The sequence below is a fragment of the Ptychodera flava genome, chromosome 3 (genome assembly GCF_041260155.1).
Source record: "Ptychodera flava strain L36383 chromosome 3, AS_Pfla_20210202, whole genome shotgun sequence".
NCBI classification, from domain to species: Eukaryota; Metazoa; Hemichordata; class Enteropneusta; family Ptychoderidae; genus Ptychodera; species Ptychodera flava.
In genome coordinates, this window is record NC_091930.1 from 43,491,285 (window position 1) to 43,519,248 (window position 27,964).

The following is a 27,964-nucleotide window of genomic DNA, read 5'->3' on the forward strand; positions in this document are numbered from 1 at the left end:
TCACATTCACGTCACTGTTCTCTCATTAATATGCAAAAATAAATATCTGTCCGCATTTTTAGATTAAGCTTTTGAAAATTTCCATGCAAGAACGACGAAAATACATCTCAGTGGGCGACTGCTCGTGTAACAATGGATACTAAAAATCATATTCACAACTCAGAGTACAAGCTGCAAAAATAGCCATGCACACAATATTTATAAAATTTGTCCGCATTTCAAGCTGGGTGTCCGATGTCGCGCGCGTACAGCTATATTTAGTAACAAACCTGTAACTGTGAACAGCGCTATTGTCAGGCCTTTCATTAAGTTTGAAGGAAGTGGTTTGGAATAAAGTGACCCTGAACCCTAGTCAATGGTCATTACATATGTTACATGACTTACAAGTTCAACTTATTTATTATCTATTTGATCAACAAAATCACAGCTGAAATTTGAATACAGGCTTAATCAAAACATCTTGACCTCAAACTCAAAGGGATAATTGTTGCAATCACGATGACACACTTCCTTCCTTTTTGTAAATGAATCATGCAAGTAGGTTAGTCAGAACGCATATCGAATTTGTATTTCTTTTACAGTAGATTCCAACAGTTACATTTCATAATAATATACACACTTACTACACAAAGTGGAAGAGATACTTATTTTGTATGCAAGTTATCAGTGCACCTGAGTGCACTGCTCTGGTAAAGCAAAGATGAGTTCCGACATGACGAAGGGGGACCTCTACGGTCACATTGGTGTAATATTATTATATAGACAGGCGACGCATCGGTGCCTTCGAGTGGATAATAGAAATTCGAAACTAGGAACACTGTTAGAAGTAGTTCGTCCTTGAGATACCCGCTAACCACGCTGCGACTGAACTGAGATTTGCGGCGATGCACTGCGAACGTGATTATGACTGCGAGCCGGAGTCTAAGAATAGACTAGTGGCTGCCGCATCTTTCACGATGGCGTGTTCCAGACGACACGAACACGTTGAAAACAACGCGGTTGAAGTCTGTTGTGTGCAACATGGACATGAAAGTGGAAGGGTTTTCCATTTTCATGCCTTTTCCGCGCCATGAAGTCTCAACAAAACGAATAATTTGTGCGACACCCACATGGAATGCTAGCACAACATGGCCGAAGTTCCCCTACTAGACGGCAGTCAGAATCGGCCATTTTCTCCTAATTTTAATACTGTAAATTACAATGGACAGTACCTAAGATTGTCACTTGGTTTTAAAAAGATGGCTGTCTACAATTATTTCCGAAATAATCATATGCTCATTATTTTCTTACCTGTATCGCATGTTGTTGTAGTATGTTCTGCTCCACAGTCATGGCCGACATTTGAAAGGGTCTGCTGTTCCGGGCTAGAAACACACCCTTAATTGAAAACAATCCTTGCCTTTACAACTGAAATGTGGGATCAAGCGAGATAAAAATTCACGTGAGTAATTTTGACATTAAGCTATCACTCTTAGATTGGTGAGAAATGTCTAAATGTGGTCGGCAACTCCACAAAGTTAGGGAATTCCCGGGCATTCCTGTGAGCATCGATAGTAAAAAGAACAGCGGGGATTCCTGGAATGGGAATAAGAAAGCTCGACTCTGGTTGGCTATTTCACATGACTGAAATGTTTTTGCTGAAATGATGTTTTCAACATTCACGGGTTTCCTATGAACTTAAGGGCAATTGCGTCTACAGTTACAATTGAAAATAACACTGCAATACTTTTTACTGAAAAACATTCTCTATACGTTAGTGCTGGTTCTCTGCTTCACTGTATAATGAATGATTTTCTAGCCAATCAAAAACCGTTTTAAGAACTCTATGTATACTTATAATATGTATTTCAACATGGCGGCGCCCTAGAGGTGGTGTGGTAGTTTCGTCCGAAAACAAGCAGCCACGCTTCCAAATTTGGAATTGTTGAACTTACCTCGCTATTGCCAAAGGTTACGGCGACTGAACCCATCAGTGAACTCCAAGATGTCGTTCTTCTTGGATGCCGTGGTCATGTTTTCTTCTCAGGTCGGTATAAATGTATTCGCCCCCGTGTTATTGTCGTTTGACATCGGACCGAGACTTTACACGACAGCGCTGCTGGAGACAGCTGCTCTCCGCTCGGGAGTATTGACCGAACCCGACTGGGATACAGTTGCCTACGTCAGCATACCATGCGTGTTTTTAGTGTGTGTCAGTGTCCAATGTCAGACGCGTCATAGTACTCAATAATCAACGCAATGGCCATCCGATGCTTTTCGCCGGAGATGCTAGCGCATTTGCGAAGATCCGCTTGACCCGGGTCCTTTCTGCGATTCGTTGTCCCTCCAATGGGTAGTGGAGGGAGAGTGGTTGTTTCACACCGCAGACGCTCTAGCTAGTACCTCTCCGCCGATGCTAATCATTTGACAGCTACTACGTGTACACTGTACACATGAACGGACTTCCCTGTGCAACTACGGGGCCTTCGCATACATTGAACCGAGGTCTCGTTGATTGCTCCACGGTCAATGGCGTGCTCGATGCCCTTGCCGATTTGGCAACACTGATGAATAGTGGGCCCACCCCGAATAATATTACAAATGGAAACAATGCTAGGGAGTCTCTGAGTCAGCTGAACATTATACTCTGGAGTCAGATTTATCTCAAGCTATGGGGAGACCCCCTCCTTACCCCCATGAAAAGCCAATTGTTTTTTTTTTTGCATAGAAGATATGACCTACCAGTGTTCTGCAAGTGTACTCTTCCTCTAGAATATTTTTTTTTCTTCACCAATGTTTGTGAATTCACGCCATTTTGCCGATTTGCATGAATGATGGAGGTAGAAGCAAGACTTTCACCCCATAATCAATTACAAATTTCAATCTCTTATAGACTTTGATTTATTGCCAGTTCATTACTGGGCATGTCCTATATACATGATGCCGATATTCACGCGCGCACACAGTGACATACACATGTATATACACTAGCTGCAAAATTGTAGCGCTACGGTTAGGCGGTCAGTGAATATTGGTTTTTGCGACTTCGCTCACCACTAGCGCTACAATGCAGATGGCCCTGTAGAGGTGAAAATAAGCGCAGAAACATTTCTGGGAGCCGTCATTACCAACTTCCGGTAATGGCGGCTCCCACAAACACCGACGCCCCACGCTCGATGTTTTCAGAATGCGATCGTCGTGTTTGAACAAATTCCAAACCCCATAAACGACAAAGTTAGTGCAGTATACTGTTTAGTCTTCAGTAGTGATAAATCGGTACGACCAAATGCAGTAAATATGTAGCATTTCACATCAACGCGCCTGGTTCAGTGGGGTGCATTATTTTCACCTCTACAGGGCTATCGGCATTGTAGCGCTACTGGTGAGTGCAGTCGCAAAAACCACAAATCACCGACCGCCTCACCGTAACGCTACAATTTTGCAGCTAGTATATACACCACAAATGACCATACTTGTCCAAGAATACCCCCCTAGTTTGACAAAACAAAACTGGCTGTTCGAGTAGGGGAAGGGGTCATACTAACAGCAACCTAATGTTTTCTGCAATATGCCCAATTTCAATGATTTGTGTAGGATTATTGAATACTGGTACCATTTGAACTTTCAATCAATTTCAAAAATCTATTTCATCCAAAGAAATTGTTAAAGAGGAAAAACATACCGACAAGATTTGATGGAGTATTATCAACAATCTGATGAACTGGCATGCCACGATCACATTGATACTGATAGACATCCATAGGCAAAAGACAGCAATACTCAGCAACAATGTCCCAGCTTGACTGACACAGTATTTTACAACGCTGTCATGGGTGACCGTGTTTACAATACATGTATATCGCTGTTTCAAATCAACCTGATTACACTATCCTTGGATAAAGTGACAATTTGGTGTACCCTGCTAACTTATCATTGGTTATCTCATGACAGTAGAAAAAGGTGAAACCAACAAAATGAAATTCAAAGTCACAAGAAAATGTAGTGTAAAAGCTCACACTATAACCAGTATCCAGCCATATTGTATTGTTTACTTTGAATGGTTATCATGACATGGTTTTCACTAAGATATCTGACAGGGCAGAATTTGAAAGTACGGGGGGAGAAAACGTGGGAGGCTGAGGGGGGAAGTGTCAGAGGAGGTTATACCCTCTCGTGTGGAAAAATTTGAGAAATTGATGTGTGTAATGTACAGTCTGATACATTATGAGAGGTGTTTCCAATTAAAGTAAAACTCTTAGAACACCCCAACACGAAAGGGGGTGTCCCCCCTCTTGCATCGACAATTTTGAGAAATTGACATGTGAAATGGTCTAATCTGAGAGGTTGAATTCATTTTGCACCGAAAATTGAGTAACCCCCCTCTTCTTTCTCTCCATATTGTGAGCAACCCCATTGTAGCTTTCAATTTTTGAGTGAACCCCCCCACCCCCCTGCAGGCTGTAAATAATGAGGGCTCCTATGGGCTTATTATGCATGGATGTATGTAACATTTTCAAAAACCCTCTAAAAGCAGAGGATGGGTGTGTACACAAGCATGTGGTTATACTCAGATGTGTACTGTGACGTCCCAGCACTCGCTAATTGCCCATTTTGAAAAATACTCAAAAAGTTGAGATGGGGCTTTTATATAAGCAGTGGGTATACTTGGTCGACAATGTTGAGTTTGTTGATTCTCACTTTCCCTGATTCTGTATAAAGTTATATTCTCATATAACTAAACTAGTAAAATTGAACTCTGCTTTGATCACTAATTGTAGAGCAGGTGTTGGCATTCAAATGCCCTTGATAACGTTTGCTTGTAGCGATTAAAAGGAACATCACTATTATATGACGTGATTGTAAAGAGCAAAGGAAATATAGTGTGTATTTGAAATGAATAAAATAATTCTTTGATAACTGCATTTGATAACTGTTTGTTTTATCACAGATTCTCTTCTTCATGGGTGGATGGATTTTCTTCATCAGAAAGTTGTACAAAGACTATGAGGTAAGAAATACGCCTGCATGTTAAAGAAATACAGATATTTTTTGTTTTGACACTTGACATTTCAGTTTTTTCCTGTATTGAATATTTCATGATGTTGAAAAAGAAAAATGATACATCAGAAATGTCAAACACACCCACACCGATTATTTCATTCACTTGATATCACAGGGGACAAGGTAAAAATAGCCAGGAATTATTCTTCATTTGATTCTGTGATATTCTCAACCCTTTGAGCACCAAAGTCTATTTTTGTCTCCTTTATAAAATAAACCCCAGTCAATTTTTCTCGGATTTTTGCCAAAATTTTGAGAAAAAACTGTAGCTAATGAAATGTGAGGTCCAGTTGGTCCAAAATTATCAAAAAATTACAGAAAAATTCATGAAAATTGGTAAAATTTTGCTCTAAAATTTTGGCGGGAGAAAATTACAGCGCTCAAATGGTTAATAAAAACTACACTTGCTGCCATGGTGGAAGGACAGTTACTACCCATGGTTTTCATGCTGTCCACTATTGCAACCACTTTCACATTGCTATTATCTGCTTTTCGATAAAACCACTTTCATATTGCTATAATCTGCCGGCCAACACTGCCTAAAACTTATCCAAGGATGACGTCAATCTGTCAGCATCACGTGAGATGCCAACACATTAAAGAGTGAAGAAAAAATCACATCCCATTTCCCACGGTACATCATCCTGTCCCCTGTGCTTATATCAGCAAAATGTTAGCGTACCGGTACAGTAATGATAGCATGCGTCTGTGTGTTCACTAGTGCTAATGTATTTAAAAAACCTACGCAACAAACAGAGTTCAACAGAATAACAAAGTATTTGTGTCTTCGAGTATGGCATTAGTGGCTTGTACATGTAGTAATTTGGATCTTATCTTATTAGATTTTTCTGGACTGGTTGGTAAAGGCAGAGAAGTTTCTTTGTTCAACTCCATAGCAATCTCCATATAAAATTCATCGTCTTGAGTTCATATTCACCGATGAGAGCACATGTACTGGCTGCAGACTTGTCTAGCATGAATGACAGCAGTTTGTCTTAGTGTATGTCTGTATCATGTGTGTATAAATGTGTGTGGAGGGGGCTCTTTGCAATAATTTTCTGGCATCAGCCAGGATCCCATGGAAACAGTCAGTTCTTTTGAAGAACTTGCTCATGACTTCAAGTAACCATAGCAATGTGACGATGAACCTGTCAGTCAAAATCATGTCAAAGCCGACCTAGGGGACCCTACAGCATGACAATAATGAATTTGGTTTTGAATGTTAATATCGGACTCTCATTGATTGCAGCTGATATTTGTAAAACTCTCTATGCTGTCACTTTGTGATCACACAAATAAGAATTACAAACACAGGTGTTTCCAAATCATGAAATTCCTTGGTGGGAAAAACTTTATTGTCTAATGAATCAAAAATTATATGTAAAAATTACAAATAAATGATTATTTAAATAATAAATGATAAATAGAAATATAAATAATTTTGGTTTGTAAGCTGAGTTGCCATAATGAAGGAATACATTGTACCGGTACATGATGTATGCCCGCTCCAGAAAAATGATTCAAATCAAATTCCTTCCTGTATTTTTACATGGGAAAGAGCTCATCAAGCTCATCTTATTATGGCAATCTATCCATTTATCGATTGATTGATTGATTTACTGATTTGGTTTACCACATTATTGTTCTGCAGGTACATCATACAATAGTACAGCTGATTTTTTCTCTGACCTTTGCCCTGTCCTGTACAATGTTTGAACTCATCATCTTTGAAATCTTAGGAATCCTGAATTCAAAGTAAGTACAAGGATATGTATGTATAGATATGTACATTTGATATATGAAAAGAAATATAATATTGAACATGAACAGTATAGTACAGCAGTATATTTGAAAATGCACAGAAATATGTATAAAATGTGTATACATGTAAAGGAAATTTCATTTTCCAGGTCCAGACATTGTACTTGTATATTAGGTGAATGTCTTTTGCGTGACGACAAAGTTATCATAACCTACCTTTTTTCCTCTGGGAAGCATTGTTTTAAAATTGATTTCATTGCAATAGTCACGGTTACAAGTCATTACTGTCAGTGGATGTGGTTCATGCTATTCCACAGGGCATGGCAAGAATTATTAGTGTAGAAGTTATGAATATGATCAATAAATGTCTTGTATTAGACTTCTTTTCATTATACACTAGACACAGGTAAGGCTTGTATAATGAAAAGAAGTTTAATACAAGACATTTATTGATCATATTCATAACTTCTACACGAATAATTCTTGCCACGCCCTGTGGCTATACCTTTGATTTGCATTTTCTTGTACAAGAGGCTGGCTTTACTTCCCTTAAAAAAAGAATGATTGAGTCAGGCTGTACCATTTTGACAAATGAATTTGGATGTAGGAGAGTGCCTGAGAACTTGAACTTTTTCAAAAAAAACAAACAAGCGGTGATAGGTTTCAAACTGGTCTGCCCCACCCCATATAACCCGTGAAACTCCATCTATCATACTGTTACTGTAAAAAAAAACGTTGTAGTCCCAAAGTGCCACATCACAATTTTGCGGAGTGTTAATTGTAAATTATGGCTGTTAGCGTTGAATTATCATGGCAACATAGTGGTCACACCTCGTCTATTTAATCACATTACATTGAGCTGTGAAAAAGAGAGAAATACAAACATTGGATTCCACAGCACAGGTTGGGTAGTCCAACACAGGTACATGTAGACATGCAGCAATTTATGTTCTCGTGTATACAGTGTTACAAGTATATTGTGTGTATTTTATTGATTGAGTGAATGTAGAAAATCTTCACATCATCTGTGGCAGTGTGTCATAAATGTACATGGGGATTAGTGGAGTGGAATTTTCATGACAAACTACATGGTGCGGTCACAGCTGGGGTAGGTATTGTTCGACTTCAATATGTTTGAGCCAATCTACATGTAGCTACATATGCTAAGGTCATCCGAGGACGCTAATATGATAAACCCTGTAACAATATACAGCCTTGTCAACCTGCATATCAATCAAGAAGGCCTGCCTCACTCCCTCACCATATCCATGCAACTTTTCTGTCATTTTCAGACCTGCATCAAGTTTTTCTCCGCTTCGTAACTATCAAAGTCCCTTGTTCTCCTCCAACAACTAATTTTGACGTTGCAATTTTTGTTTGTAACACACACTGAAAAATGGTGGCTCATGTAGCGCCAGTGTTATGAAAAAAAGTTGATGCTGAAAATAATTGTTATGTCTGTCATCATTAGAATAAACCCTGTTTCATCATAAGTAATAGAAGCTTGGAAAAAAAACCACATAATCTTGCACTAATGTACAGCAGCACAGGCAAACGAATGAACAAATACAGAAATAGTAACACAAACAATTTTAATGAAGTTTATCCCTCAAGTCAGTGTTAGAGAAAATTTCAACACAGAAATTGTCAAATAGAAATGGATAATATTATTAATAGCGTTTGTGTTATTGATAGTTGAGCAGCCTTTGTGTTGAAATTCATCTGAGTTTAATGAGTTTGTAGTTGTCGCTGACAAAAGAGATACTGTGAAATCATGAATTTTCACTAGAATTAACCCTTTTCCTGCCAAGTCTATTTTTCACCACCAGGTCAAGATGGTTAAAATTAATGAAACACAACATATTCCATATGGTGTATTTTAACATAATACTGTACATTTGAAAGCTGTGGAAAACATAAATACTGTAAACTTGATTTATTTTGGACTAAAGATGCTATGACAGACCAAGCCAAGTGGGTGAAAATACGTCATGTTTTTGGCTCAATACCGCTTTTTACTGACTTGGCTGATGGGGAAGTGATACTGTCTGGCAGGAAAAGGGTTAAATTTAAACATGTTGACGTATTCATTGGGATTTAAATTCACTGGACTTTTTTCAAGTAAAACAATAGATTCTAAATTTATTTAACAATTTAACTTGTATTTACTTTACTATTATTTGCTTTTGCGGTTTTATGTTTCCACAAAAAATATTGAAATGAAGTCCCAGTGGATTTAATGCTTCTGCAATAGCAGACAGAGAATGTAGATGCAGCATTGGAATGATTGAATACATCCTCTCTTGTATATCGAGTGTCAGAAAAACAGTGTCCCTCAGATCTGGCACATTACTCAACATTGTCTGTGTGTACCAACGTTCTTCTCTTTGTTTTCTTTTCAGTTCCAGATACTTTCACTGGAGGCTAGACTTAGTCGCTATTCTATTCACTGTCATATTTGTTTTGCCATTCTACATCGCATACTTTACCCTCAGCAATATCAGATTTGGTAAGTGTTTTTACGGTATATTGGCAAGCGAGTTCTCCAGCAGCTTCAAATTCATTTTCAATCACAGATAAGATCATTAAAAGCAGCACCATTTTCTTTTAGTATCGTGTGGTTTAAGACCACCCCTGTTTCTCTGTGCTCTGGTCCACAGTCACTAGTGTTAACATTATTCTCACAGGCCAAACCATGCCAGTAAAGGGCTGGAACAGCCATATGACAAAGTACATCTTTCTGTAAGGGGACAGCATGTGCGCATATCTGCTGTGGTCCGTATAAAACGATAAGTAATACACTTAATCGTCTCACAACAGTCTGCCGGACAACATGGCGTTCTATTTAATGTTTGTGTGGCAGCGATTTTATGCCGTTAACTCACCAACATTAAAATGAACTGTTTCCATGGCTACCACCAGCTGTGGTCATGAGAGAGCAACCAGAGATTACACTGCTGTTACATGTAAGGGTAAACATGACAGTTCTCATCCAAATCCTGTAGTTTGTAAAGGAGTTCGTACAATTAGTTTCATATACTGTCTTTTCTAAATCGACAGTAATCTTCTGCTGTTGTGCTTCTACTTCTGATAAAATAGCTTGAGCATCCCAAATGACTTCCAGCCGATCAGAAAGCATCTCACAAAAGTTAATTCCTCTATTAGTACTGTTTCAAACCTAAAATGTTATTGGCAGCCATGAAGTGCGATATTTGGGTTGAGTTTATGACAGTTTGTTAGATGTAGAGAGATTACAATGGCAGTGCAAGCAGCCAAGAACAAGCCTTGCTGAAGATGAAACCAGTTCTCTCATGTCACTGTAGTCAGAATTGTCTTTGACCTTCATGTGTGTTGGTACAATGCTGATACCATCATGATATGCTGTGACAACGGTAGCCTTTTCACAGCAAAAGCTTTGAAAACACTGACTTGACATGTCGAATTTTGCAATGAAGTAAAGTCTGACAAGTTTACGCAGGTCTGTGCTACTGAAAATACTAAAAGTATTTTGTCATATGCTGATGGGATTTTTCTATCACAGAAAGCGAGGATGTGAATTAAAAAATACTTGTACTCTAATGTGTTAGTTCTCTGTTGAAAACTGTAAAGTGCAATGTTCAAGTGGCAAACCATGGGCACAGTGTAAACCTTTCACTGCCATGGTATAGTCCAATCCAATATAATTGAATAGTTTTTTTTTAATGGTTCAGTCCAATGGTATAGCTCTGAATGGTTCAGTCCAATCATGTAGCATTGAATGGTTCAATCCATTCCTATAGCATTGAATAGTTCAGTCCAATCCCATAACTTTGAATGGTTCAGTCCAATCCTATGTGGTGTTGAATTAATTGAAAAGAAAATAGGGCTGGAAGTTCGAAGATATTAGACGGCAGTCCTGACTCTTTTTTTTTTACAGAATCATTTGAAACTTTTCATATGAAACAAAACTCCAAGGATGAGATCTTCGCTTAATTTTCTACTCCAGTATGCCAAATAGTGATTATATCCAGCTTCTGCACTATATGTTGCATCTTAATCTCAAGACTTTTTTTAAAGCTTACATTTTTCTTTCTTTATCTTTACAGTACAAAAGAACCATATGGTAACTGTGTTAACCATAGTAGCCTGGTTGATATTCATGTATTTTTTCTGGAAACTCGGCGACCCATTTCCTATACTTAGCCCAAAGCATGGTGAGTACGACAAGGGTATTTTGCTTCAGGTATTTCTTCCTGTTTTGGTTTCACATGCATTGAAATTAAAGCACTTCTGAAAAAGATGAACAAACCAGTTTCTGTGTATGGCAGCTATGCATCCTTCTGAATATGTAGCGCCACCAACTGTTGAAAATATAGATTCTCTTGTTTGCATGATTTGTTTGTTTGTTTTTTCTTTCACCACTAGGCATCTTCACTATAGAACAGGGTATTAGTCGTGTAGGTGTGATTGGAGTGACACTGATGGCACTACTGTCTGGCTTTGGTGCTGTCAACTGTCCCTATACTTACATGTCATATTTTATGAGGTAAGGACTTAAACAAGTTGATGTTTCCAATTCCACAACTAATCGTGTGACCTATCATGATACTTTTCAGTGACAAAGCATTATTTCTACAATGGGCAGTGGGATGATAAGATAAATGTCAAACTTCCTTGTGGAAAAATTGTTTTAATTCTTTATCAGGATTTCAGTATACTGCAAGTTCAACCAGTATTGAAGTGTTTACGCTGAAAACTAGAAAGGTACTTACAGATATAGCTTGCTTGAAATGCTGCTTTGGAGATTGAACCTATAAGAATGTCTGACCCATTGGCTTAAAACATCTCAATGCCAATGTCACATGAGTGAAAACCTGTGGGAAGGAATGGTGTTCTCTAACTGTTACATCGATAAAGCAAGTATGCACATTTGCTCTGTGTTTACTGTCTGCATGTAATAATGTTTTGTAAAGCTGAAATTTACTGAATTATACAAAGACTCACTGATAACAATGAACACATGTGACTTACCTGCTTGATCACACTGGTTTTTCTCAGGCACGTCAATGATTCTGACATCCAGGCACATGAAAGGAAGTTCATGCAAATCATGGACATGATCTTGACCAAGAAGAAGAGGTAAGAATAATGTCTACCGTATAACCATGGTGTGTGAATTGTGTGTGAATGTGATTGGTATAATTCATGCTTCCATATATTAACCCTTTTCCTGCCAGACAGTATCACTTCCCCATCTGCCGAGTCAGTAAAAAGTGGTATTGACCCAAAACCATATGCATTTTCACCCACTTGGCTGGGTATGTTATAGCAGCTTTCGTCTGTAAAAATCATGTGTACAGTATCTCTGTCTTCAGGGACCTTCAAATCTTCAAGTCTTTGTTAATATGTACCATATGGAACATGTTTTGCTTTACTAGTTTTAACCAGCTTGACCTGATGGTGAAATAATAACTTGGCAGGAAAAGGGTTAACAAAGTGAATTGTCATATGCTATTCTTTTTACCAGACTGTTTAAATCGGTTTGAAAAAGTTTTGGAGATAATGATGTTCAAATTCAAGAATACAACTACACTGTGTATCATCATTATGCGTTTCAGGATTGCATTGGCGGAGAGGGAGAGTTTACAGCGAGCTGCCAGTGGTGCTCCAAAACAGACTGGTATCTGGGGAATGCTGAAAAATGTCACCGGATCCAGTGGTAAAGAAAGTATCCCATTGAATTGAATCCTGCAAATCCTGTTTCCCTAGTAACTTCACTGTACAATATTTCTATGAATTGTTTAAAATTGAGAATGAAAATTAAAATACACTTTGGCAACATTGTGCTCCATCGGCTGAGATGATCAGCGAGAGAAAGTCGAAATTTTAATAAATCAGACTTTTGCACAACATTCGTGCAATACTTTTCAAATAATATCAAACTTCAACATGGCATTTCTACCATATTTTATAGGAAATTAAGAAAGTTTACGAATTTACAGTGAAACCTACTGCTCATGGTAATATGCATACACACAAGTGTGAACAAGTTTGCCAGAGCATGGCCAATAGTAAGTTTCTTATCAATGGCAGAATACACCCTGAGGATGAATATTCAAACTCTCAAATATTTACACTAGCTTGTTTGTATTCTGTGTTATGGACTCTTTAAGAAGCCTGTGTAGGAGCTGAAGTTTTATCTGTCTATCTTTTGTGAAAATGGAAACTTTAATTTGTACAATTTGTGCTATAGTGTTAATACAGCTGCAATGGCCAGTTTAAAACGAATATTGGAACATTTTAGGTTATTTGTTATCTTGCACCAAAATTGTGCTTGGCAACCCCTGATATTTATTGTTGAGTTTGAAAGAGAATGGTTTTAGAGCGCCATGGAGGAAAGTCTGAGAAAAAGTTCAGATTTACCGGTTTCTTTGGCACATATACCTTAACTACGTTTGTCAGATATAAGTCAGTTACAGCAAGAAGTCAATGCGTATGAAGAGTTGAGTAGACAGCTGTTTCTCGAAGTCGTTGACCTTCACAACACCAAGGTAAAGATGTCACATATCTGCATTCTAGAATTAAACTGTCAGTACACATTGTTTTATCAAGTATTACATTCAGACTACATTACCTGTAAAAGTCCTTGTTATTTTGATATTGTTGAAGCAAATTCTATTTGTAGCTGTTGTTGTGGTTAGACTGGGTATACTGGTAGCTATAAATCGGGAATGCCCTATGTTACAATGTTGATAAACATTGAGAATTTTCCTAAAGCTGAGGGTATTTTAGTGTTCATCAGAAGAGATATTCATTGCTGTAGTTCCTGACAATCTTCAATCTTCAGTCTTGCTGACTATAATAAATTGTGCACATTATGCAAGTGAAGTTTTTTCTTAGTACATGCACATGTATAAGAAAATTAAGGAGTTAGCATTAGTCAAATACCAAATAAAAGACACTGTTCCTTTCTTTTGTTCATCGAGTAAATGTTGTATAAAAAATGTGAAATTTTTTTTTAAAGTCGAACTGAAGAAAAGTTGACATGCTGTGCGTTACCGCATGCATGAATAGGTTAAAACTAAAAAGTCGGTAGTTAGAAGTATAGCGCCCTCTATGGTCGTATGTCTTTCTTGATTCCTGATACTCTAGCATGACTCAGTGAGAAGACAGTGAAAACAACAATGGCTGCCTCCTTGCCCATCAATCGATCGTTGGCAAAATAAGTTTACTGTCTGCACGTAGCATCAATGCGGAGACTTACAGATATGACGTTTTCGTTTTTTTTTTAACCCAAAACTACAGGAAAACATGTTATCTGTGTAAATTATGAATGTGCTAAACATTTCTAGTCATTGGCAGGCTTTTTACAGCTGCAACAGTGACCTGTCAGATTACTTGTAATTTTGATAGCGTGAGTCAGGTTTGCCCTGCGTCATGAAACATCAAATTGGCTTAGAGGGCACACTGTGAATAAATTTAAGTGCACACACATCATTTACACTTCATTTCAGTTCAAACACAATTTTATGATCTGGAGGCAAACTCTAGTTGATATGCTTTCAGCTATACTACATCCTACAGACAAGAAGCTTGTATCACTTTGCTGTGGCTGCTGATCGTGGAATACATCAACTGTATGATGTGACATGTTACATTATAGATAGTAATCATGAAGTGGAATGCCACTATAAATACTCTGCGTAAATCTTCATCTTAAACCTCAATGGAGAAAGGTGACATGTGGTAGCTTTGTGATTATTTAAATGGGGATTTGATTAGATAGAGGGGATTAACGCTATCAGATATCCTGGAGAAATGCTGTCAAGGTAACTTAATGATTTACTGGGTCCAAGTCACAAATAGGAAAAGACACCAAAGGTTGTATTAATCTATTCGGTCATATTGGTCAAAAGACTTACTTAGAGCACAGTTTTCAATTGCAGTATTGGCAGTGTCATCAATAGCAGTGCCTCAACGACTACATGTACGTTCTCCATGTTTCATCTAACGGCAAATTTATGTGTTCTTGTCTTCCAATGCAGGAGAGGATAATCTACTCTAGGACCCTTCAAGGCAAATACTTCAATTTCATGGGATACATATTTTCCATGTATTGCATGTGGAAGATCTTCATATCAACTGTGAATATTGTGTTTGATAGAGTCGGCAAGACAGATCCTGTCACCAAAGGTGTAGAGATTGCCGTCAATTATTTTGGAATTCAATTTGATGTGAGTCTAAAGCTTTTGAAGTTTTTATGCCACTTCCCACAGGTGCTGATGTGACTAGACCTGTTCACCCCCAGTGCCATGTGAATAGGTCCAGACTCACCATTAATAACAATGGGTTTGGGCTAAGCCATGGTAGTGAAAGGGTTAATAAAAAGAAATGAATCAAATTAGTGACTCAGTTACTTTTCATATGTACAATCCTATTTGCGAAGGTAAACTGTGCCATTATGACAGATATTCATACTCAAAACTTTTGCAAAACTAGTATGTTGCTTGTACAGCCTGTGGAGTAAAGGTAGTTTTGCCCCTCTTTTTTTTTTAAATCAATGTTTTTCTACTGTTGAGAGAACATTTGGGTAGCAGCCATTTTTAATGTCAAATATCAAATATTGATAACTTCAGGTAACTTCAGGCCCTCAAGTAACAAAGTTTTCATGATGTAAAAAGCCAAATTCAGCTTTTAAAACACCACAAGCAAACACAAACAGTAAGCATGGTCGTGATTAATGGTATTCATGTTTTCCCTTTCCTCACCACAGGTAAAGTTCTGGTCACAACAGATATCTTTTCTTTTAGTCGGTATTATTATTGTAACTTCAATCAGGGGGCTGCTAATTAACTTGACAAAGGTAAGCTTAACTATTGTGTATGCACTGTATCATCAACCATATCAATGTTATGTAGGTCATTTTCCCCCACACTCATCATGACCTGAGTTCAATTAGTCTAGAACATTCTCAAGGTCACTGCCCTTGATGACCTCACAACCTTGAATTCAATTAGTCATGTTTGGAATGTTCTGGAAAGTTGATTAGTTGTGTAAGGGAGATAATTTTAGAACAGTAATTAGCATGTCAATAAAAGTTCTAGATTGTTCTTATATGCCTTTATAAAAGGGACGTGCTCAGCTTCCAGTCAGACTTTTGGGATCGTGTCTCTTGTGTGTTACTAAACTCCAGCAGTAGTCATTCTCAAGACTTTTCAAGACCTTCACTGTCAACGCTGGATTTATACTGTGGACTTTGTGCAGCTTCAAGCCTGCAAGCCAAAGGACTGTTCATTCATCCGACTGACTGTTACAACTCTGAGACTGGAGCTTTGCCGTCCCAGCTGAGATAAGTAGTCTGTACACTTTTAAAGCTTGTACTCTATCCCTGACTTAGCAATTAGTTTTTTTTCGTAATAAATTTTGTTTAAAACGTTAACTGCTGAGTTCACCTTTTGTTCGTTTCTCTGCACGTAACAAATTGGGGGCTTGTCCGGGAGTACGAATATTTTGAGCCGTTTGACAACATTTTGACAGCTTTTCAAAACTACTGTATACTGTGAACTCAGCGAAATTTAATCATGGCGGAATTTAAACCAGAGGAAATGGATGACCTTGATCAGGACACATTTGATTCCCTCAGAAAAGACGACCTCATAACACTGGCCATTTCCTTAAAGTAGAAGTCAAAGATCTATGCGCAAGAGGGAAATACAGTACCGTATTGCCAAACATCTAGTTGATTTAGGCCAATTTGAGGAATCCACCCTGAAAGATTATGAGCCCGAGTCTACCTCTGAACTCAGAAAATTAGAATTAGAAATGCAGACAAATTTGGAGATCAAGAAACTAGAATTACAAATAGAAAAAGAAAAAATACAAATGCAGTTAGAAATGGAAGAAAGACAGAGAGAGAAAGATAGGCAGGAAAGATTAGAAATGAAACGTTTAGAGCTTGGACAGTCAGGAAAATCCTTCCCTTCACACGGTTTGACATCACTAAGCATTTCAGGTTAGTCCCCCTTTCCAAGAAAAGGATGTTGATAAATATTTCCTCATTTTGAGAAAATTGCTCAGAGTCTGAATTGGCCTAAGGAGTCCTGGTCTATGCTTTTGCAGAGTGCTTTGGTGGGTAAAGCCAGAGAAATTTACATTCAGTTGTCAGTAGAGCAGGCTTCAAATTATGATTCTGTGAAGGAATTAATTCTCAAGGGCTATGAGTTGGTGCCTGAAGCTTACCGTCAGAAATTTAGGGATTGTGAGAAGGTGAAAGATCAAACTTATGTTGAATTTGCTCGAACAAAAGAACAACTGTTTGATCGTTGGTGTTCTTCGGAAAGGTCAGTCAGAATTATGACAAATTACGACAGCTTGTTTTGATTGAGGAATTTAAAAGGTGCATCCGGAGTGACATCAAGACATTTATCAATGAACAAAAGGCAGATACATTAGAGGTGGCTGCACGTTTGGCCGATGATTACTCATTGACTCACAAATCTTCATTTCTCAGCAAACCATCCCAGTCCTTTTCCTACAGAAACAATGCAGGCAAATTTAACTCCTCCTTTCATCCAAGAATTTTTCAAAGGAGAGTAGGAAATCAAATGACAACAGTTCACAGAGTTCAAGTAACACTCCCACATCATCAGATCCCAAGTCTCAATCTCCTCTGACAAACAGTTCGGTACACTTTCTTGTAATTATTGTAAGAAAGACGGCCATTTAATGTCAGATTGTTTCAAATTGAAAAGAAAACGTGAAGGTCAAAGTGGTCAAAGTGGATCTAAGCCAACCGGCTTTATTTCTTCTCATCAACTCAATTAGAGTCTAATAATGTGTGCAACACATTTTCTGAGGTTAAACCCCTCTCATCCCCAATTAATGAGGTCAAGGTCAATTCTTCTCAAGATAGCATTATGGGTATTTTCGAACCATTTATTCACGATGGTTTTATATCACTTTCTAGTGATTTTTCTTCCGCTACCCCTGTCAAAATTTTAAGAGATACCGGGGCTTCCCAGTCTCTTTTGTTGGCAGATACCCTGCCGTTTTCTGAAAAGTCATTTTCAGGTTCTAAAGTTCTTATTAAGGGGGTAGATTGTAATGACTACATTCCTGTTCCTCTCCATAATGTCTATTTGTCTTCGGACTTGTTTCTGGACCTGTGACTTTAGGTATTAGGCCTTTTTTGCCTTTTGAAGGGATTCACCTTCTTCTTGGAAACGACCTTGCTGGGGACAAGGTCATTACTAATCCACTTGTGACTGATAATCCTAGTTTAGATCAGGATCCAGAGCCAATTGAACAAGAGATACCCGATTTATTTCCCTCATGTGCCATTACTCGAGCCATGTCAAAGAAAACTTCCGAGAATCAAAATACTCTCAAAAATAATGTCACAGATGTTGACTTAAATGACACCTTTCTCAGTCAGGTGTTTGACACGGATCATTCCGTTATCCCTCGTGGATTTGAAACTTCCAGTAAAACTTCTGCGGACCAAAGTCAGACATTTTCTAGATCAAATCTCATTGCAGAACAACACAAAGACCCAGATATTTTGTCTTTGTTTGACAGGGTAGATGATGAAGGTAAAACTTCAGATAGCTCTGTTTCTATTATACAAAGTCTGGTATTCTCATGCGTAAATGGAGACCTCCAGATGTTTTGGTTGATGACGATTGGGCTATAAAACATCAAATTGTGGTTCCAAAGCCCTACCGTGCTGAAATATTGCGCCTGGCCCATGAAACGCCCTGGGCTGGTCACTTAGGAGTCAGGAAAACTTATCATAAAATTCTCAGTCACTTTATTGGCCTAATCTCAGGCAGGATGTAGCACATTTCTGTAAAACTTGTCACACATGTCAAATGGTAGGAAAGCCAAATCAGACTATTCCAAAGGCCCCTTACAGCCAATTCCTGCATTTCAAGAACCATTTAGTAGGATACTAATAGACTGTGTTGGGCCCCTACCAAAAACAAGATCAGGAAAGAGTACATGCTGACAATAATGTGTACATCAACTCGGTTCCCCGAAGCCATACCACTGAGAAATATAAGACAAAGACTATAGTGAGAGCTTTAGTCAAATTTTTCACTTTATTTGGCCTCCCTAAATGTGTCCAGTCCGATCAAGGCTCCAACTTTATGTCTGGTATTTTCAACAAGTAATGGATCAGCTAGGCATTAAAAGTATAGGTCATCCGCCTATCATCCAGAAAGTCAGGGTGCTCTTGAGCGATTTCATCAAACTTTGAAAAACATGATTAGGACCTACTGTTTTGACACAGAGAAGCAGTGGGATGAAGGAATTCATTTTCTGCTCTTGCTGTTAGAGAGTCAATTCAAGAGTCTCTTGGTTTTAGCCCATTTGAGCTTGTATTTGGACATACAGTCCGTGGCCCACTTAAGCTCGTTAAAGAGAAATTCCTGTCTGACGACGATGATTGTCTGAATATTTTGCAATATGTGTCAGATTTTCGTACAAAACTCTCTAAAGCATGTGAATTAGCCAGAGAAAATCTTGAGTCATCTCAGCAGTCAATGAAAACCAGATATGATAAAAGCACCTCAAAACGGAAGTTTGAACCAGGTCAAAAAGTTCTTGTTCTACTTCCAATTCCTGGCAAACCACTCCATGCTCGTTACTTTGGGCCATACCTAATTGATAAGAAATTGAGTGATTTAAATTACATCATAATAACACCTGACAGGCGAAAACAAAAACAGCTATGTCACATAAATATGCTTAAGCCATATTTGGATAGGGATAATCCTACTAAAACAAAGCCTGTCAGTGCAGTCAGTTCAAACCATTATGAAGATAGTGATACTGAAACTGACTTGAGTGAAAATACTCTAAACTCAAAGCTGGGCTCGGTCAAGCTTCAGAACTCAGAAATCCTGGAGAAGCTGGAGTCTACAAAGTTGGCACACCTCCAGCCAGAACAACAACAACAGGTGAAAGAACTGCTCCATGAATATAAACACCTGTTTCAAGATGTTCCAACGAGGACAAACATCATCCACCACAACGAAGATGTCTGCGACAGTAATCCAGTGGAACAACATCCAGACGGACTGAATCCTGCGAAAGCGGAATATCTCCAGGAGGAAGCCAAGAATTTGCCGAACAATGACTTTATAGAACTCAATACAAATAACCGGACTTTGCCATGCATACTTTATGCCAAATTCAGTGCCATTTCAAGTTTTCCAACAACAAATTGCAGGAAGATAGTCATGGGACATCCTGTTTGCTACTTTTCACACAAATTTAACAAATCCCAGAGAAACTACTCTACAATTGAAAAAGAGTGTTTATCTTTGATATTAGCTTTACAGCATTTTGAAGTTTATGTTACTTCTTCAAATCAGCCAATAGTGGTTTATATTGATCACAACCCTCTTGTTTTTCTGCAGAAATTTAAAGACAAAATCAGAGATTGCTAAGATGGAGTTTAATGTTACAGGAGTTTAATCTTGATATTAGACATATCAAAGGCAGAGACAATTTAATTGCAGACTGTCTCTCTCGTATTTAGAGTTTATTGTTGTTCACTTTCAAGAAATTTTACTTTAGAGTAAAACAAAATTTGAGTACTTAAATCCTTTTCAAGATTACATTTGCAAAAGAAAGATTTTTCTTTGAAAAATTTTCTTTTTTGAAGAGGGGGTGTGTTATGTAGGTCATTTTCCCCCACACTCATCATGACCTGAGTTCAATTAGTCTAGAACATTCTCAAGGTCACTGCCCTTGATGACCTCACAACCTTGAATTCAATTAGTCATGTTTGGAATGTTCTGGAAAGTCGATTAGTTGTGTAAGGGAGATAATTTTAGAACAGTAATTAGCATGTCAATAAAGTTCTAGATTGTTCTTATATGCCTTTATAAAAGGGACGTGCTCAGCTTCCAGTCAGACTTTTGGGATCGTGTCTCTTGTGTGTTACTAAACTCCAGCAGTAGTCATTCTCAAGACTTTTCAAGACCTTCACTGTCAACGCTGGATTTATACTGTGGACTTTGTGCAGCTTCAAGCCTGCAAGCCAAAGGACTGTTCATTCATCCGACTGACTGTTACAACTCTGAGACTGGAGCTTTGCCGTCCCAGCTGAGATAAGTAGTCTGTACACTTTTAAAGCTTGTACTCTATCCCTGACTTAGCAATTAGTTTTTTTTCGTAATAAATTTTGTTTAAACGTTAACTGCTGAGTTCACCCTTTTGTTCGTTTTCTCTGCACGTATCATCAACAATATCAATGAAACGGACCGTTCATGCTGCGACAAAATCAAATAAATGTCCAGTTTGTGGCTCCCTCAAGACGTGCAAGGAACATCAACATTTTTAGTTGGAAATGGTGAATTTTAGAAATTTGCATCATCAGCTGATAATAGAATCTAAAAGTCATTTAATTGATAGTTTATTAGAAGCAGTGACTTACAAAAGAATAAAGTAAGTATTGAGGTTGAAGGCAACTCCCTGATTTCTATATCTTTAAGTTGTATCGTTTGACTTGTGCATCTGTATAAAACATCCACATATTACACTTGTTTAAGTCAGAGTGCACCTCGTGGATAGATATTCAAACTCTTAAACTTTAACAATTCTTTCCTGATCTACCACTTTTAGGGGCTCAATTTAAAGGTCTTAGAGTACAACAAATTTTCAGTCTCAGTTTTCCAAAAACTGACAATTGTATTATTCTCATAGACTTAACACAGGGATGGCGGCCATTTTGATTTTTAGATATCAGTAAATGCTAGGTAATTTGTTCCTTAGTAACAAACTGTGCATGGCGACCCCTGATTTTGATGCTTGATTTTGTAAGAGAATGTTTGAAAGTTTCATTGAGTAAAGTTTGAACAAAAGTTTTAGTCTTTCACTTTTGAGGTGCATATTACCCTAAAAAACCAGGTTAAAATATTTCTGAATTGTTGGTTTTGTGTTTTATTTGTTTTATAGTTTTTTTATGCTATCTCAAGCAGTAAGTCTTCCAGTGTTATTGTGCTGGCATTAGCACAGATTATGGTGAGTACCCAGCATCTGTCAATCCAAGACAGTTTTCTGTTGTGATTCCAGAATATTTTATACAGAGTCTTGTACAGAAAGCGGTATGAGAGTACAATTTCCTTCAAATTTTCATCAGATGTTAAAGGTGTGTGTGTTCTCAGAACATGTGCAAAATTCAAATATGAAAGTCAGTGATTGTTTTTATTGCTATAATTATTTTTTTATTGAAGTTTATTTTCAAACTGTGTCTATAGTAGTATTACAAAAAAAATATTCAAAAGTAATACTAAGATTATCACAAAAGGGAAATTAAGATAATTAAGTTTGTAAATTGATGTATTTTTCAGTATTTTTGTTATGTCTGTACAATACCTTTTACTTGTTTTCTACTGCAATATATCAAAATGTCTAATGCTCATCATAGTAATGTTCAATGTCCATTGTTATTCTTAACATTGAAATTTAGTCCTGTCAAGAATTTGTTTGTCAACAATGACATTGGAGAGTGTGCAAATGAGCAAAGTTGTCAAGGGTGATACTTTACCTTGTATATCAACATTCTTCAGGGAAAACAACAACTAAATGTACTTGTTGCAGAATAAGAACATCGTATAGAGCAGCAAACATTGTGGCAGTTCGCCATTTTTATGACAAAGTCAAGTATAAGTCTGGCTGTGCATAAAATTGTGGTCGATTCTCTACACGGCTTGATCAATATCTTTACTTATATAAGTATTGTCTTCTCAACACTTCATCTCAGGAATGTACAATAATTACTGCGGCGGTTGTCTATCGTTTGAGCGCTGCCATTAATCTCCAATGAGTAATCACATGCAGGGGCATGGTATTCGTAAATCTGTAGAGTATTATTTTTGACAGTTACTTTCAAAAAATAATTATAATCATTTAGATGTCCACTTCCCGACTTTACGATGTATCTGTTGTTTGCATATCTCACAATGACAGCTTTTCTATTCCTTTCTTCACAACAGGGTATGTACTTCGTGTCGTCAGTACTTCTCATCCGGATGAACATGCCGCTTGAGTACCGCAGGATAATAACGGAAGTCCTCGGTGATCTGCAATTCAACTTTTACCATCGTTGGTTCGATGTGATCTTTCTCGTCAGTGCTCTGTCCAGTATAGGATTCCTCTATCTTGCCCATCAGCAGACGCCTGAGAAACATATGACTCCCTGACAGCCAATGAGCAGTCATTCAGTGGATCACATGACTATGCTTTAATTGCTACATAAAATGGGCAGAACCAGAGACACATTAATTAGCCATTTGGTGTCGGAGAAGATGAATCGCATTGCAAAGATTGAGATTTGATAGAGGGGTGCTAATGTTTGGAGTCTTTAGCAGCTAGAATTCTTGTGGTACATCAGATCAATGCAAAGAACGATAACAAATATGTGGTATACTTCTTAAGGAATGTAAGAAAGTATGTGCGGATAGAATTGTCACAATGACTTTATCAGGATATCAAACAATTCAAAGCTTCTGATAATGATATCTTACATAAATCAGATGTAATCAAATTGGAAAAAATCTTAGATATACTCACATTTGAAGCAGTCTTAGAAAGAAAAGGATACACTTAAGGTAGGTCATGCCTCAAATATGAAAGAGGTCAACTTTTGCTGAAACTTTCCTCAAGCAAACTGTCAACCATTCTCTTTAAAATTCAATAATTAAAATCGGGGGTCACTGTGCTAATTTTGATGCCAGAGAAACAAATTACTAAATATTGAGAATTCCCTTTCTTCACAAAACTAAACCAATGAAAACTTTATTCACTTGTAAAGCTTCAAAATGAGCCCCTACAAGTGGTGTGCTGAAATAATGTGATAGAAGTTTGAGAGTCCAAATATCTGTCCCAAGACGTATGTTACCTCATTCAGAAACTGCTTAGTACTGTCTGCTCTTATCTCGGTGCATAAGGTAACCAGTAAGTGTTACATAATACCCATAGAGAACTCATCTCATCTACTAGACACTACTGTAGCCAGTGGGAAACCTTGCCATGCTTTTGGCTGATAATCATCAGGGTTCTCCACAAGCGTATTCCAGGGAATTGGCCATCCCACAGTTTTTGAGCAGTCTGTTCACAAAAGAATAGGTTGTCACAACAAAAGAATAAGTTAATTATGTATTTCTATGTAAATCTGTACGCCCTCTGTTTTTCCAAGCTATGGAGAACACTAACAATTGTGTCTTGCCATTGAGCAACCGATCTATCATTTCAGTGTCTTGTAGAAAACAGAAATGGTAAAGCCATGGGAATAGCAGCATATATATAGCTGATTGAATAATAACAGTAATGGTTGATTAGAGAATAATTATTTATTATCCTTTCTCAAATCAATTCTGTCAGGCCACAGCAAAATCCAATGTCATTGTATGTATATGATTATCCAAATTAGTTAAAATTATGTAAAGGCACAAAAAGCCCCTCCCCATAAGGTACCTCATCAAATTGTAAGACTTTAAGGGACAACTCATCGGTAGGCATTGTGCCCTCTGGCCGAGGCGATTTTTGAACTCTCAGAGTCCATTTTGGGAATTGTGCCAAGTGTAATTGCATCAGTGGCACACTAGTTCATGAAGAGTGAAATTTAATTTCATCAAAGAGACTCCTAGAGTCAATGGCATGTCAAGTTAGCTTTGAGGGCATGCATGGTTTAGGCAAGGTAAATCTACTGTGACTTTAATTTCCAAACGTTTTAAAATTTAATGATGACAATGCTATTTAACTGCACAGGCAAGATGAAACCACAAACAAACAAAATGCGGCTCTATAATGTCAACAGCAAATAATGAACTTTCTGGTCTGATGACCTTCACTCATAACCTAAGTTGATTCTCAAGGGACTTTCAACTTTCCTGCCACTTTGTACTTTCTCAATTCTCTTTTATTTCTTCGAAGCATGGAAACAGTTCAATTGGCAAATAAATGTCAAGGTGGTCGCATGTGAATTATTTGGCTATTGTCTTTTGTCTTTCCATTTCAACAAAGCAGCTTTAGGTATTTTTTCATAGCCAAGAGTGTATTCTCTTCATGCTTATACACAGAGTGCACAGTCACATTCATTTACACTTGGGATATTATGTAGCTAACTGTTTACTATTTCAGGTAGAATGTACATAAAAAGTGAAAACCTGAAACTTTTGTCTAAACTCTCCCAAATTTCAACATTCTCTCACCAAATCAAGAATAAAAACCAGGTGTCATTTGGCAAATTTTGTACCACAGAAACAAATTAGCTAACATTTACCAATATTCGAAATTCAAAATGCCCACTCCCCGTGTTAGCTCTAATGGGAAAAATGAAATTTTCGATTTTGTAAAAAATAAGACGATGACAATTGTTACACAAGTGGTAGATCAGAAAAGAATTGTAAAAGTTTCAAAGACAAAGGAACGTGAGAATTTCAGATGAAGGGTTTGCAACGTGTAACAGTGACTTATTTCTAAAGCTGTATTGATGTTTATGATTGGATGTATTGTTTTGTCCTCAATTCATATCTCTCGTATGATCGAAACCGCGCCTTTTGATAATATCAGGGGGAGCGGGAAGAGGAGCACGAGCACTAACATGGGGTTTGGGGAGAGAGACTGGGCTCCACTACTTCCACGATGACGACATTTAACTTCTACAAGTTTGAAATAAACGAGTGTTAACTTTGAAGATTATTCATGTATCCCAAAGACCTCTCGCATGGCAATATCCCGATAGAAGACAATTATATGAACTGCAATATATGGGGGAGAATCCGGGCATAAATAGCAAGCTGTCAGTTGGAAAAGGCAACATAGCGGTAGAACATGCCGAAAGAATTAATCCAGTCAGTGAACGAAAGGTCAACAACGACTGTTTTGGACCGGGCAGAGTTTGTGAGAATCTGACAGAAAAAAAGCACACTGCACGAAGATGAAAAGCCGGTATTTAACCGACGACGGTGATGACAAGAAGTACTGACTACGAAGAAACGACCCAAGGAATTCGACTGAGAGAGTAACATTGCAATACACCGAACAAAGAAGACCAATGCTGCGAGGCGCGCAATTCATCGACCTGTTCAGGGAAGCAGAGTGTGAGTATCGTAATGAAGTTTGAAGCATTAATGACTTTGCGATCTCTAATTACCAGTGAATTCTCTGATGAACTAGTAAATATGATCTCTCTTCTGAGGTTAATATGGCATAGAGATTAATGACATGTAAGTTAAGAATTATCATATTGGATGTTTATATCGGAATAGTTAGAATTCGATGAAGAATTGTCTTTTTCTTCTTATAAAATTTTCGCATAAACTTACATCAATCAATGGAGTGATTGTTTGACAGTTCATAATTTAAACAGTCATTTGTTTATTGGAAACATTGACAAGAAGGTGATAATTACAGTCCTCGACAAACATCATTTGATGGCGCCAAAAATGCAAAGTCGATAAATAAGTGGTCATGGACCTTATCTTATGCACATCAGCGGCTGAATGCGACTAGATCTGTAAGACTGCAGTATGCGTAGCCTTGCGCAGCAGGGCTATATGTTAATGGAAGTGTAACACACAACCCAACCATGCAGAGCTACACTTGGCGAAACCCTTCAGTGGCACCATCATAATAAATGCATGACGTTTTGCATTGGCCATTATCATAGATATTGGACTGGACGACTTTGTGTCCTCCACTGAAAACTATTAGGGTCTAATCCATTCCCAAAAGGGCAATCAATCACACTCAGCGACGGTATACTACGACATTTTGACCAGTTCACGATATATGTGCAATAGCGAGTGCATATGTGGAGTGAACTGGTCAAAATCGAGTGGTTTATTCCTATTATATGATAAAGTTAAATTGACATTCTTGCGTGAAACATCAAATAGAGAATTTTCCCTCTAGCTGAGAGCTCGCGCATGTTCCAACCGTCAAGCTCAGACGCAGATGTTCGTTTGTGTTAGGATAAGCAGACACATGTCATGTACATAGCAATCCTGAATAGTTTTTACCTCCCATCGGAAATTTGCAAGTACTCAACATTCGTGTATCATAATTATTACTACCTGCATAGATGATTTTACTCAGGAAGTGAAGTGAAAAATTAGTTCTCTTAGACTAACTGAACGGCAAAGGTATATATCTGTTTCGCGCTGTTAATAGGATCATAGCCTATGGCGGGGATAGGGTGGGGTGGGGAGGGCATTTTCCACACTGTTAATCTGTATATTCACGTACATTTACCAGATGCAGCTAAGCAAGGTTCTGTCCCCCTCCCTGGCAGTTTCGTTAAGCTACAGCCCTGGTCCCGGGTGTGTCGTGACAAGTTACAGATTATGTTTCGTTTCTCTTTAGCTGTCGACGTCAGACAGTCGCTAAGGTTAGTAGCGCGTAGCATTTCATGAATTTGCAGGTAACTATATCCTCTTGAACTTGACTATTAGGTACAGACGTATTTACAAAAAAGAGACCACTTTCTTCGACATCTCTTTCCTATTATTTGAAAACAGAGTAATTTAAATTATTACTTTCGTTTTGTCGACAGGCACAGCGTCGTCTGTACAGGTTACCAGCGACAAGGCTATTTTGTGGAGCCCATTAATGACTCGAAACGTTGAACTATCTTCACCGACTGACCTTCCTTGATATAAGTCGTAAAGTTTTGTTTTGTCACCGGTTGACGACTTTGACATTGAACAAATCGGTACGTATGCTCGAATTTTGTTCGATAAATATATCAACCACAAACATCAGCCATGGCTGACAGGCTAATTGGCAATACTTCTCTTCCCTAGCAACCCTGCAATGAAGGATACTTGTTGTTTACGTTGCTATAGATAGCTAGTATGATTTTGAAAATCGTAATTTCAGGTCATTTGACTACTGTGCGACAATTTTTCACTCGTTGTGTTGCATTAGGCCAAAGTAATTAAATTCTTTGTTTTGCGTCCCCACCCGCTTAGGTTTTTAAGGTTTTCATGAAGAACACACACAGTGTATCTGAGTAGGAAATTTTAGGACATGACCGCTTAGCTTTTCTGAACCAAAATTTTTGTTACCATTTTCTATTTGCTGCAATCAAATTACATTAATTTTTTTTAATTTTCTTGTGTGTGGTTTTCAGCCGCTTAGACGCGTACCTTTTCCCATTTAGAGTGGA

General features: G+C 37.9%; 2 protein-coding genes across 4 annotated transcripts in view; one reads left to right on the plus strand and one right to left on the minus strand.

The window, feature by feature from the left end:
- LOC139130094 (ubiquitin carboxyl-terminal hydrolase 25-like) overlaps positions 1–1,400 on the minus strand; it is a 44,714-nt gene extending 43,314 nt beyond the window's left edge. For both annotated transcript variants that reach the window (XM_070695815.1, XM_070695814.1), the window contains exon 1: positions 1,291–1,400. In XM_070695815.1, coding sequence (XP_070551916.1) covers positions 1,291–1,341 — 51 coding nt within the window. In that variant the 5' untranslated portion in view covers positions 1,342–1,400. The remainder of the gene's footprint in view (positions 1–1,290) is intronic.
- Positions 1,305–24,776, plus strand: LOC139130097 (Golgi pH regulator-like). Of its 2 annotated transcripts, none has more exons than XM_070695817.1 (13): positions 1,305–1,441; positions 4,928–4,987; positions 6,692–6,795; positions 9,204–9,310; positions 10,887–10,994; positions 11,206–11,326; positions 11,839–11,919; positions 12,399–12,508; positions 13,243–13,331; positions 14,826–15,014; positions 15,554–15,643; positions 21,748–21,813; positions 22,788–24,776. In XM_070695817.1, exons 2-13 carry the CDS (start codon positions 4,940–4,942, stop codon positions 22,992–22,994), a joined length of 1,320 nt encoding a protein of 439 aa, XP_070551918.1. In that variant the 5' UTR covers positions 1,305–1,441; positions 4,928–4,939; the 3' UTR covers positions 22,995–24,776. The 2 variants fall into 2 exon arrangements, with proteins under 2 accessions (XP_070551918.1, XP_070551917.1); XM_070695816.1 differs by lacking the exon at positions 1,305–1,441 and adding an exon at positions 1,856–2,026.
- Positions 24,777–27,964: the final 3,188 nt, after the last annotated feature.

Excerpts from the sequence above, each read along its gene's own strand:
- LOC139130097 (XM_070695816.1), top strand. The coding sequence starts at position 1,985 with ATGTCGTTCTTCTTGGATGCCGTGGTCATGTTTTCTTCTCAG. Across the intron at positions 4,988-6,691 it reads AGTTGTACAAAGACTATGAG|GTACATCATACAATAGTACA; the intron begins GTAAGAAATACG and ends ATTGTTCTGCAG. Across the intron at positions 15,015-15,553 it reads ATTTTGGAATTCAATTTGAT|GTAAAGTTCTGGTCACAACA; the intron begins GTGAGTCTAAAG and ends TCCTCACCACAG.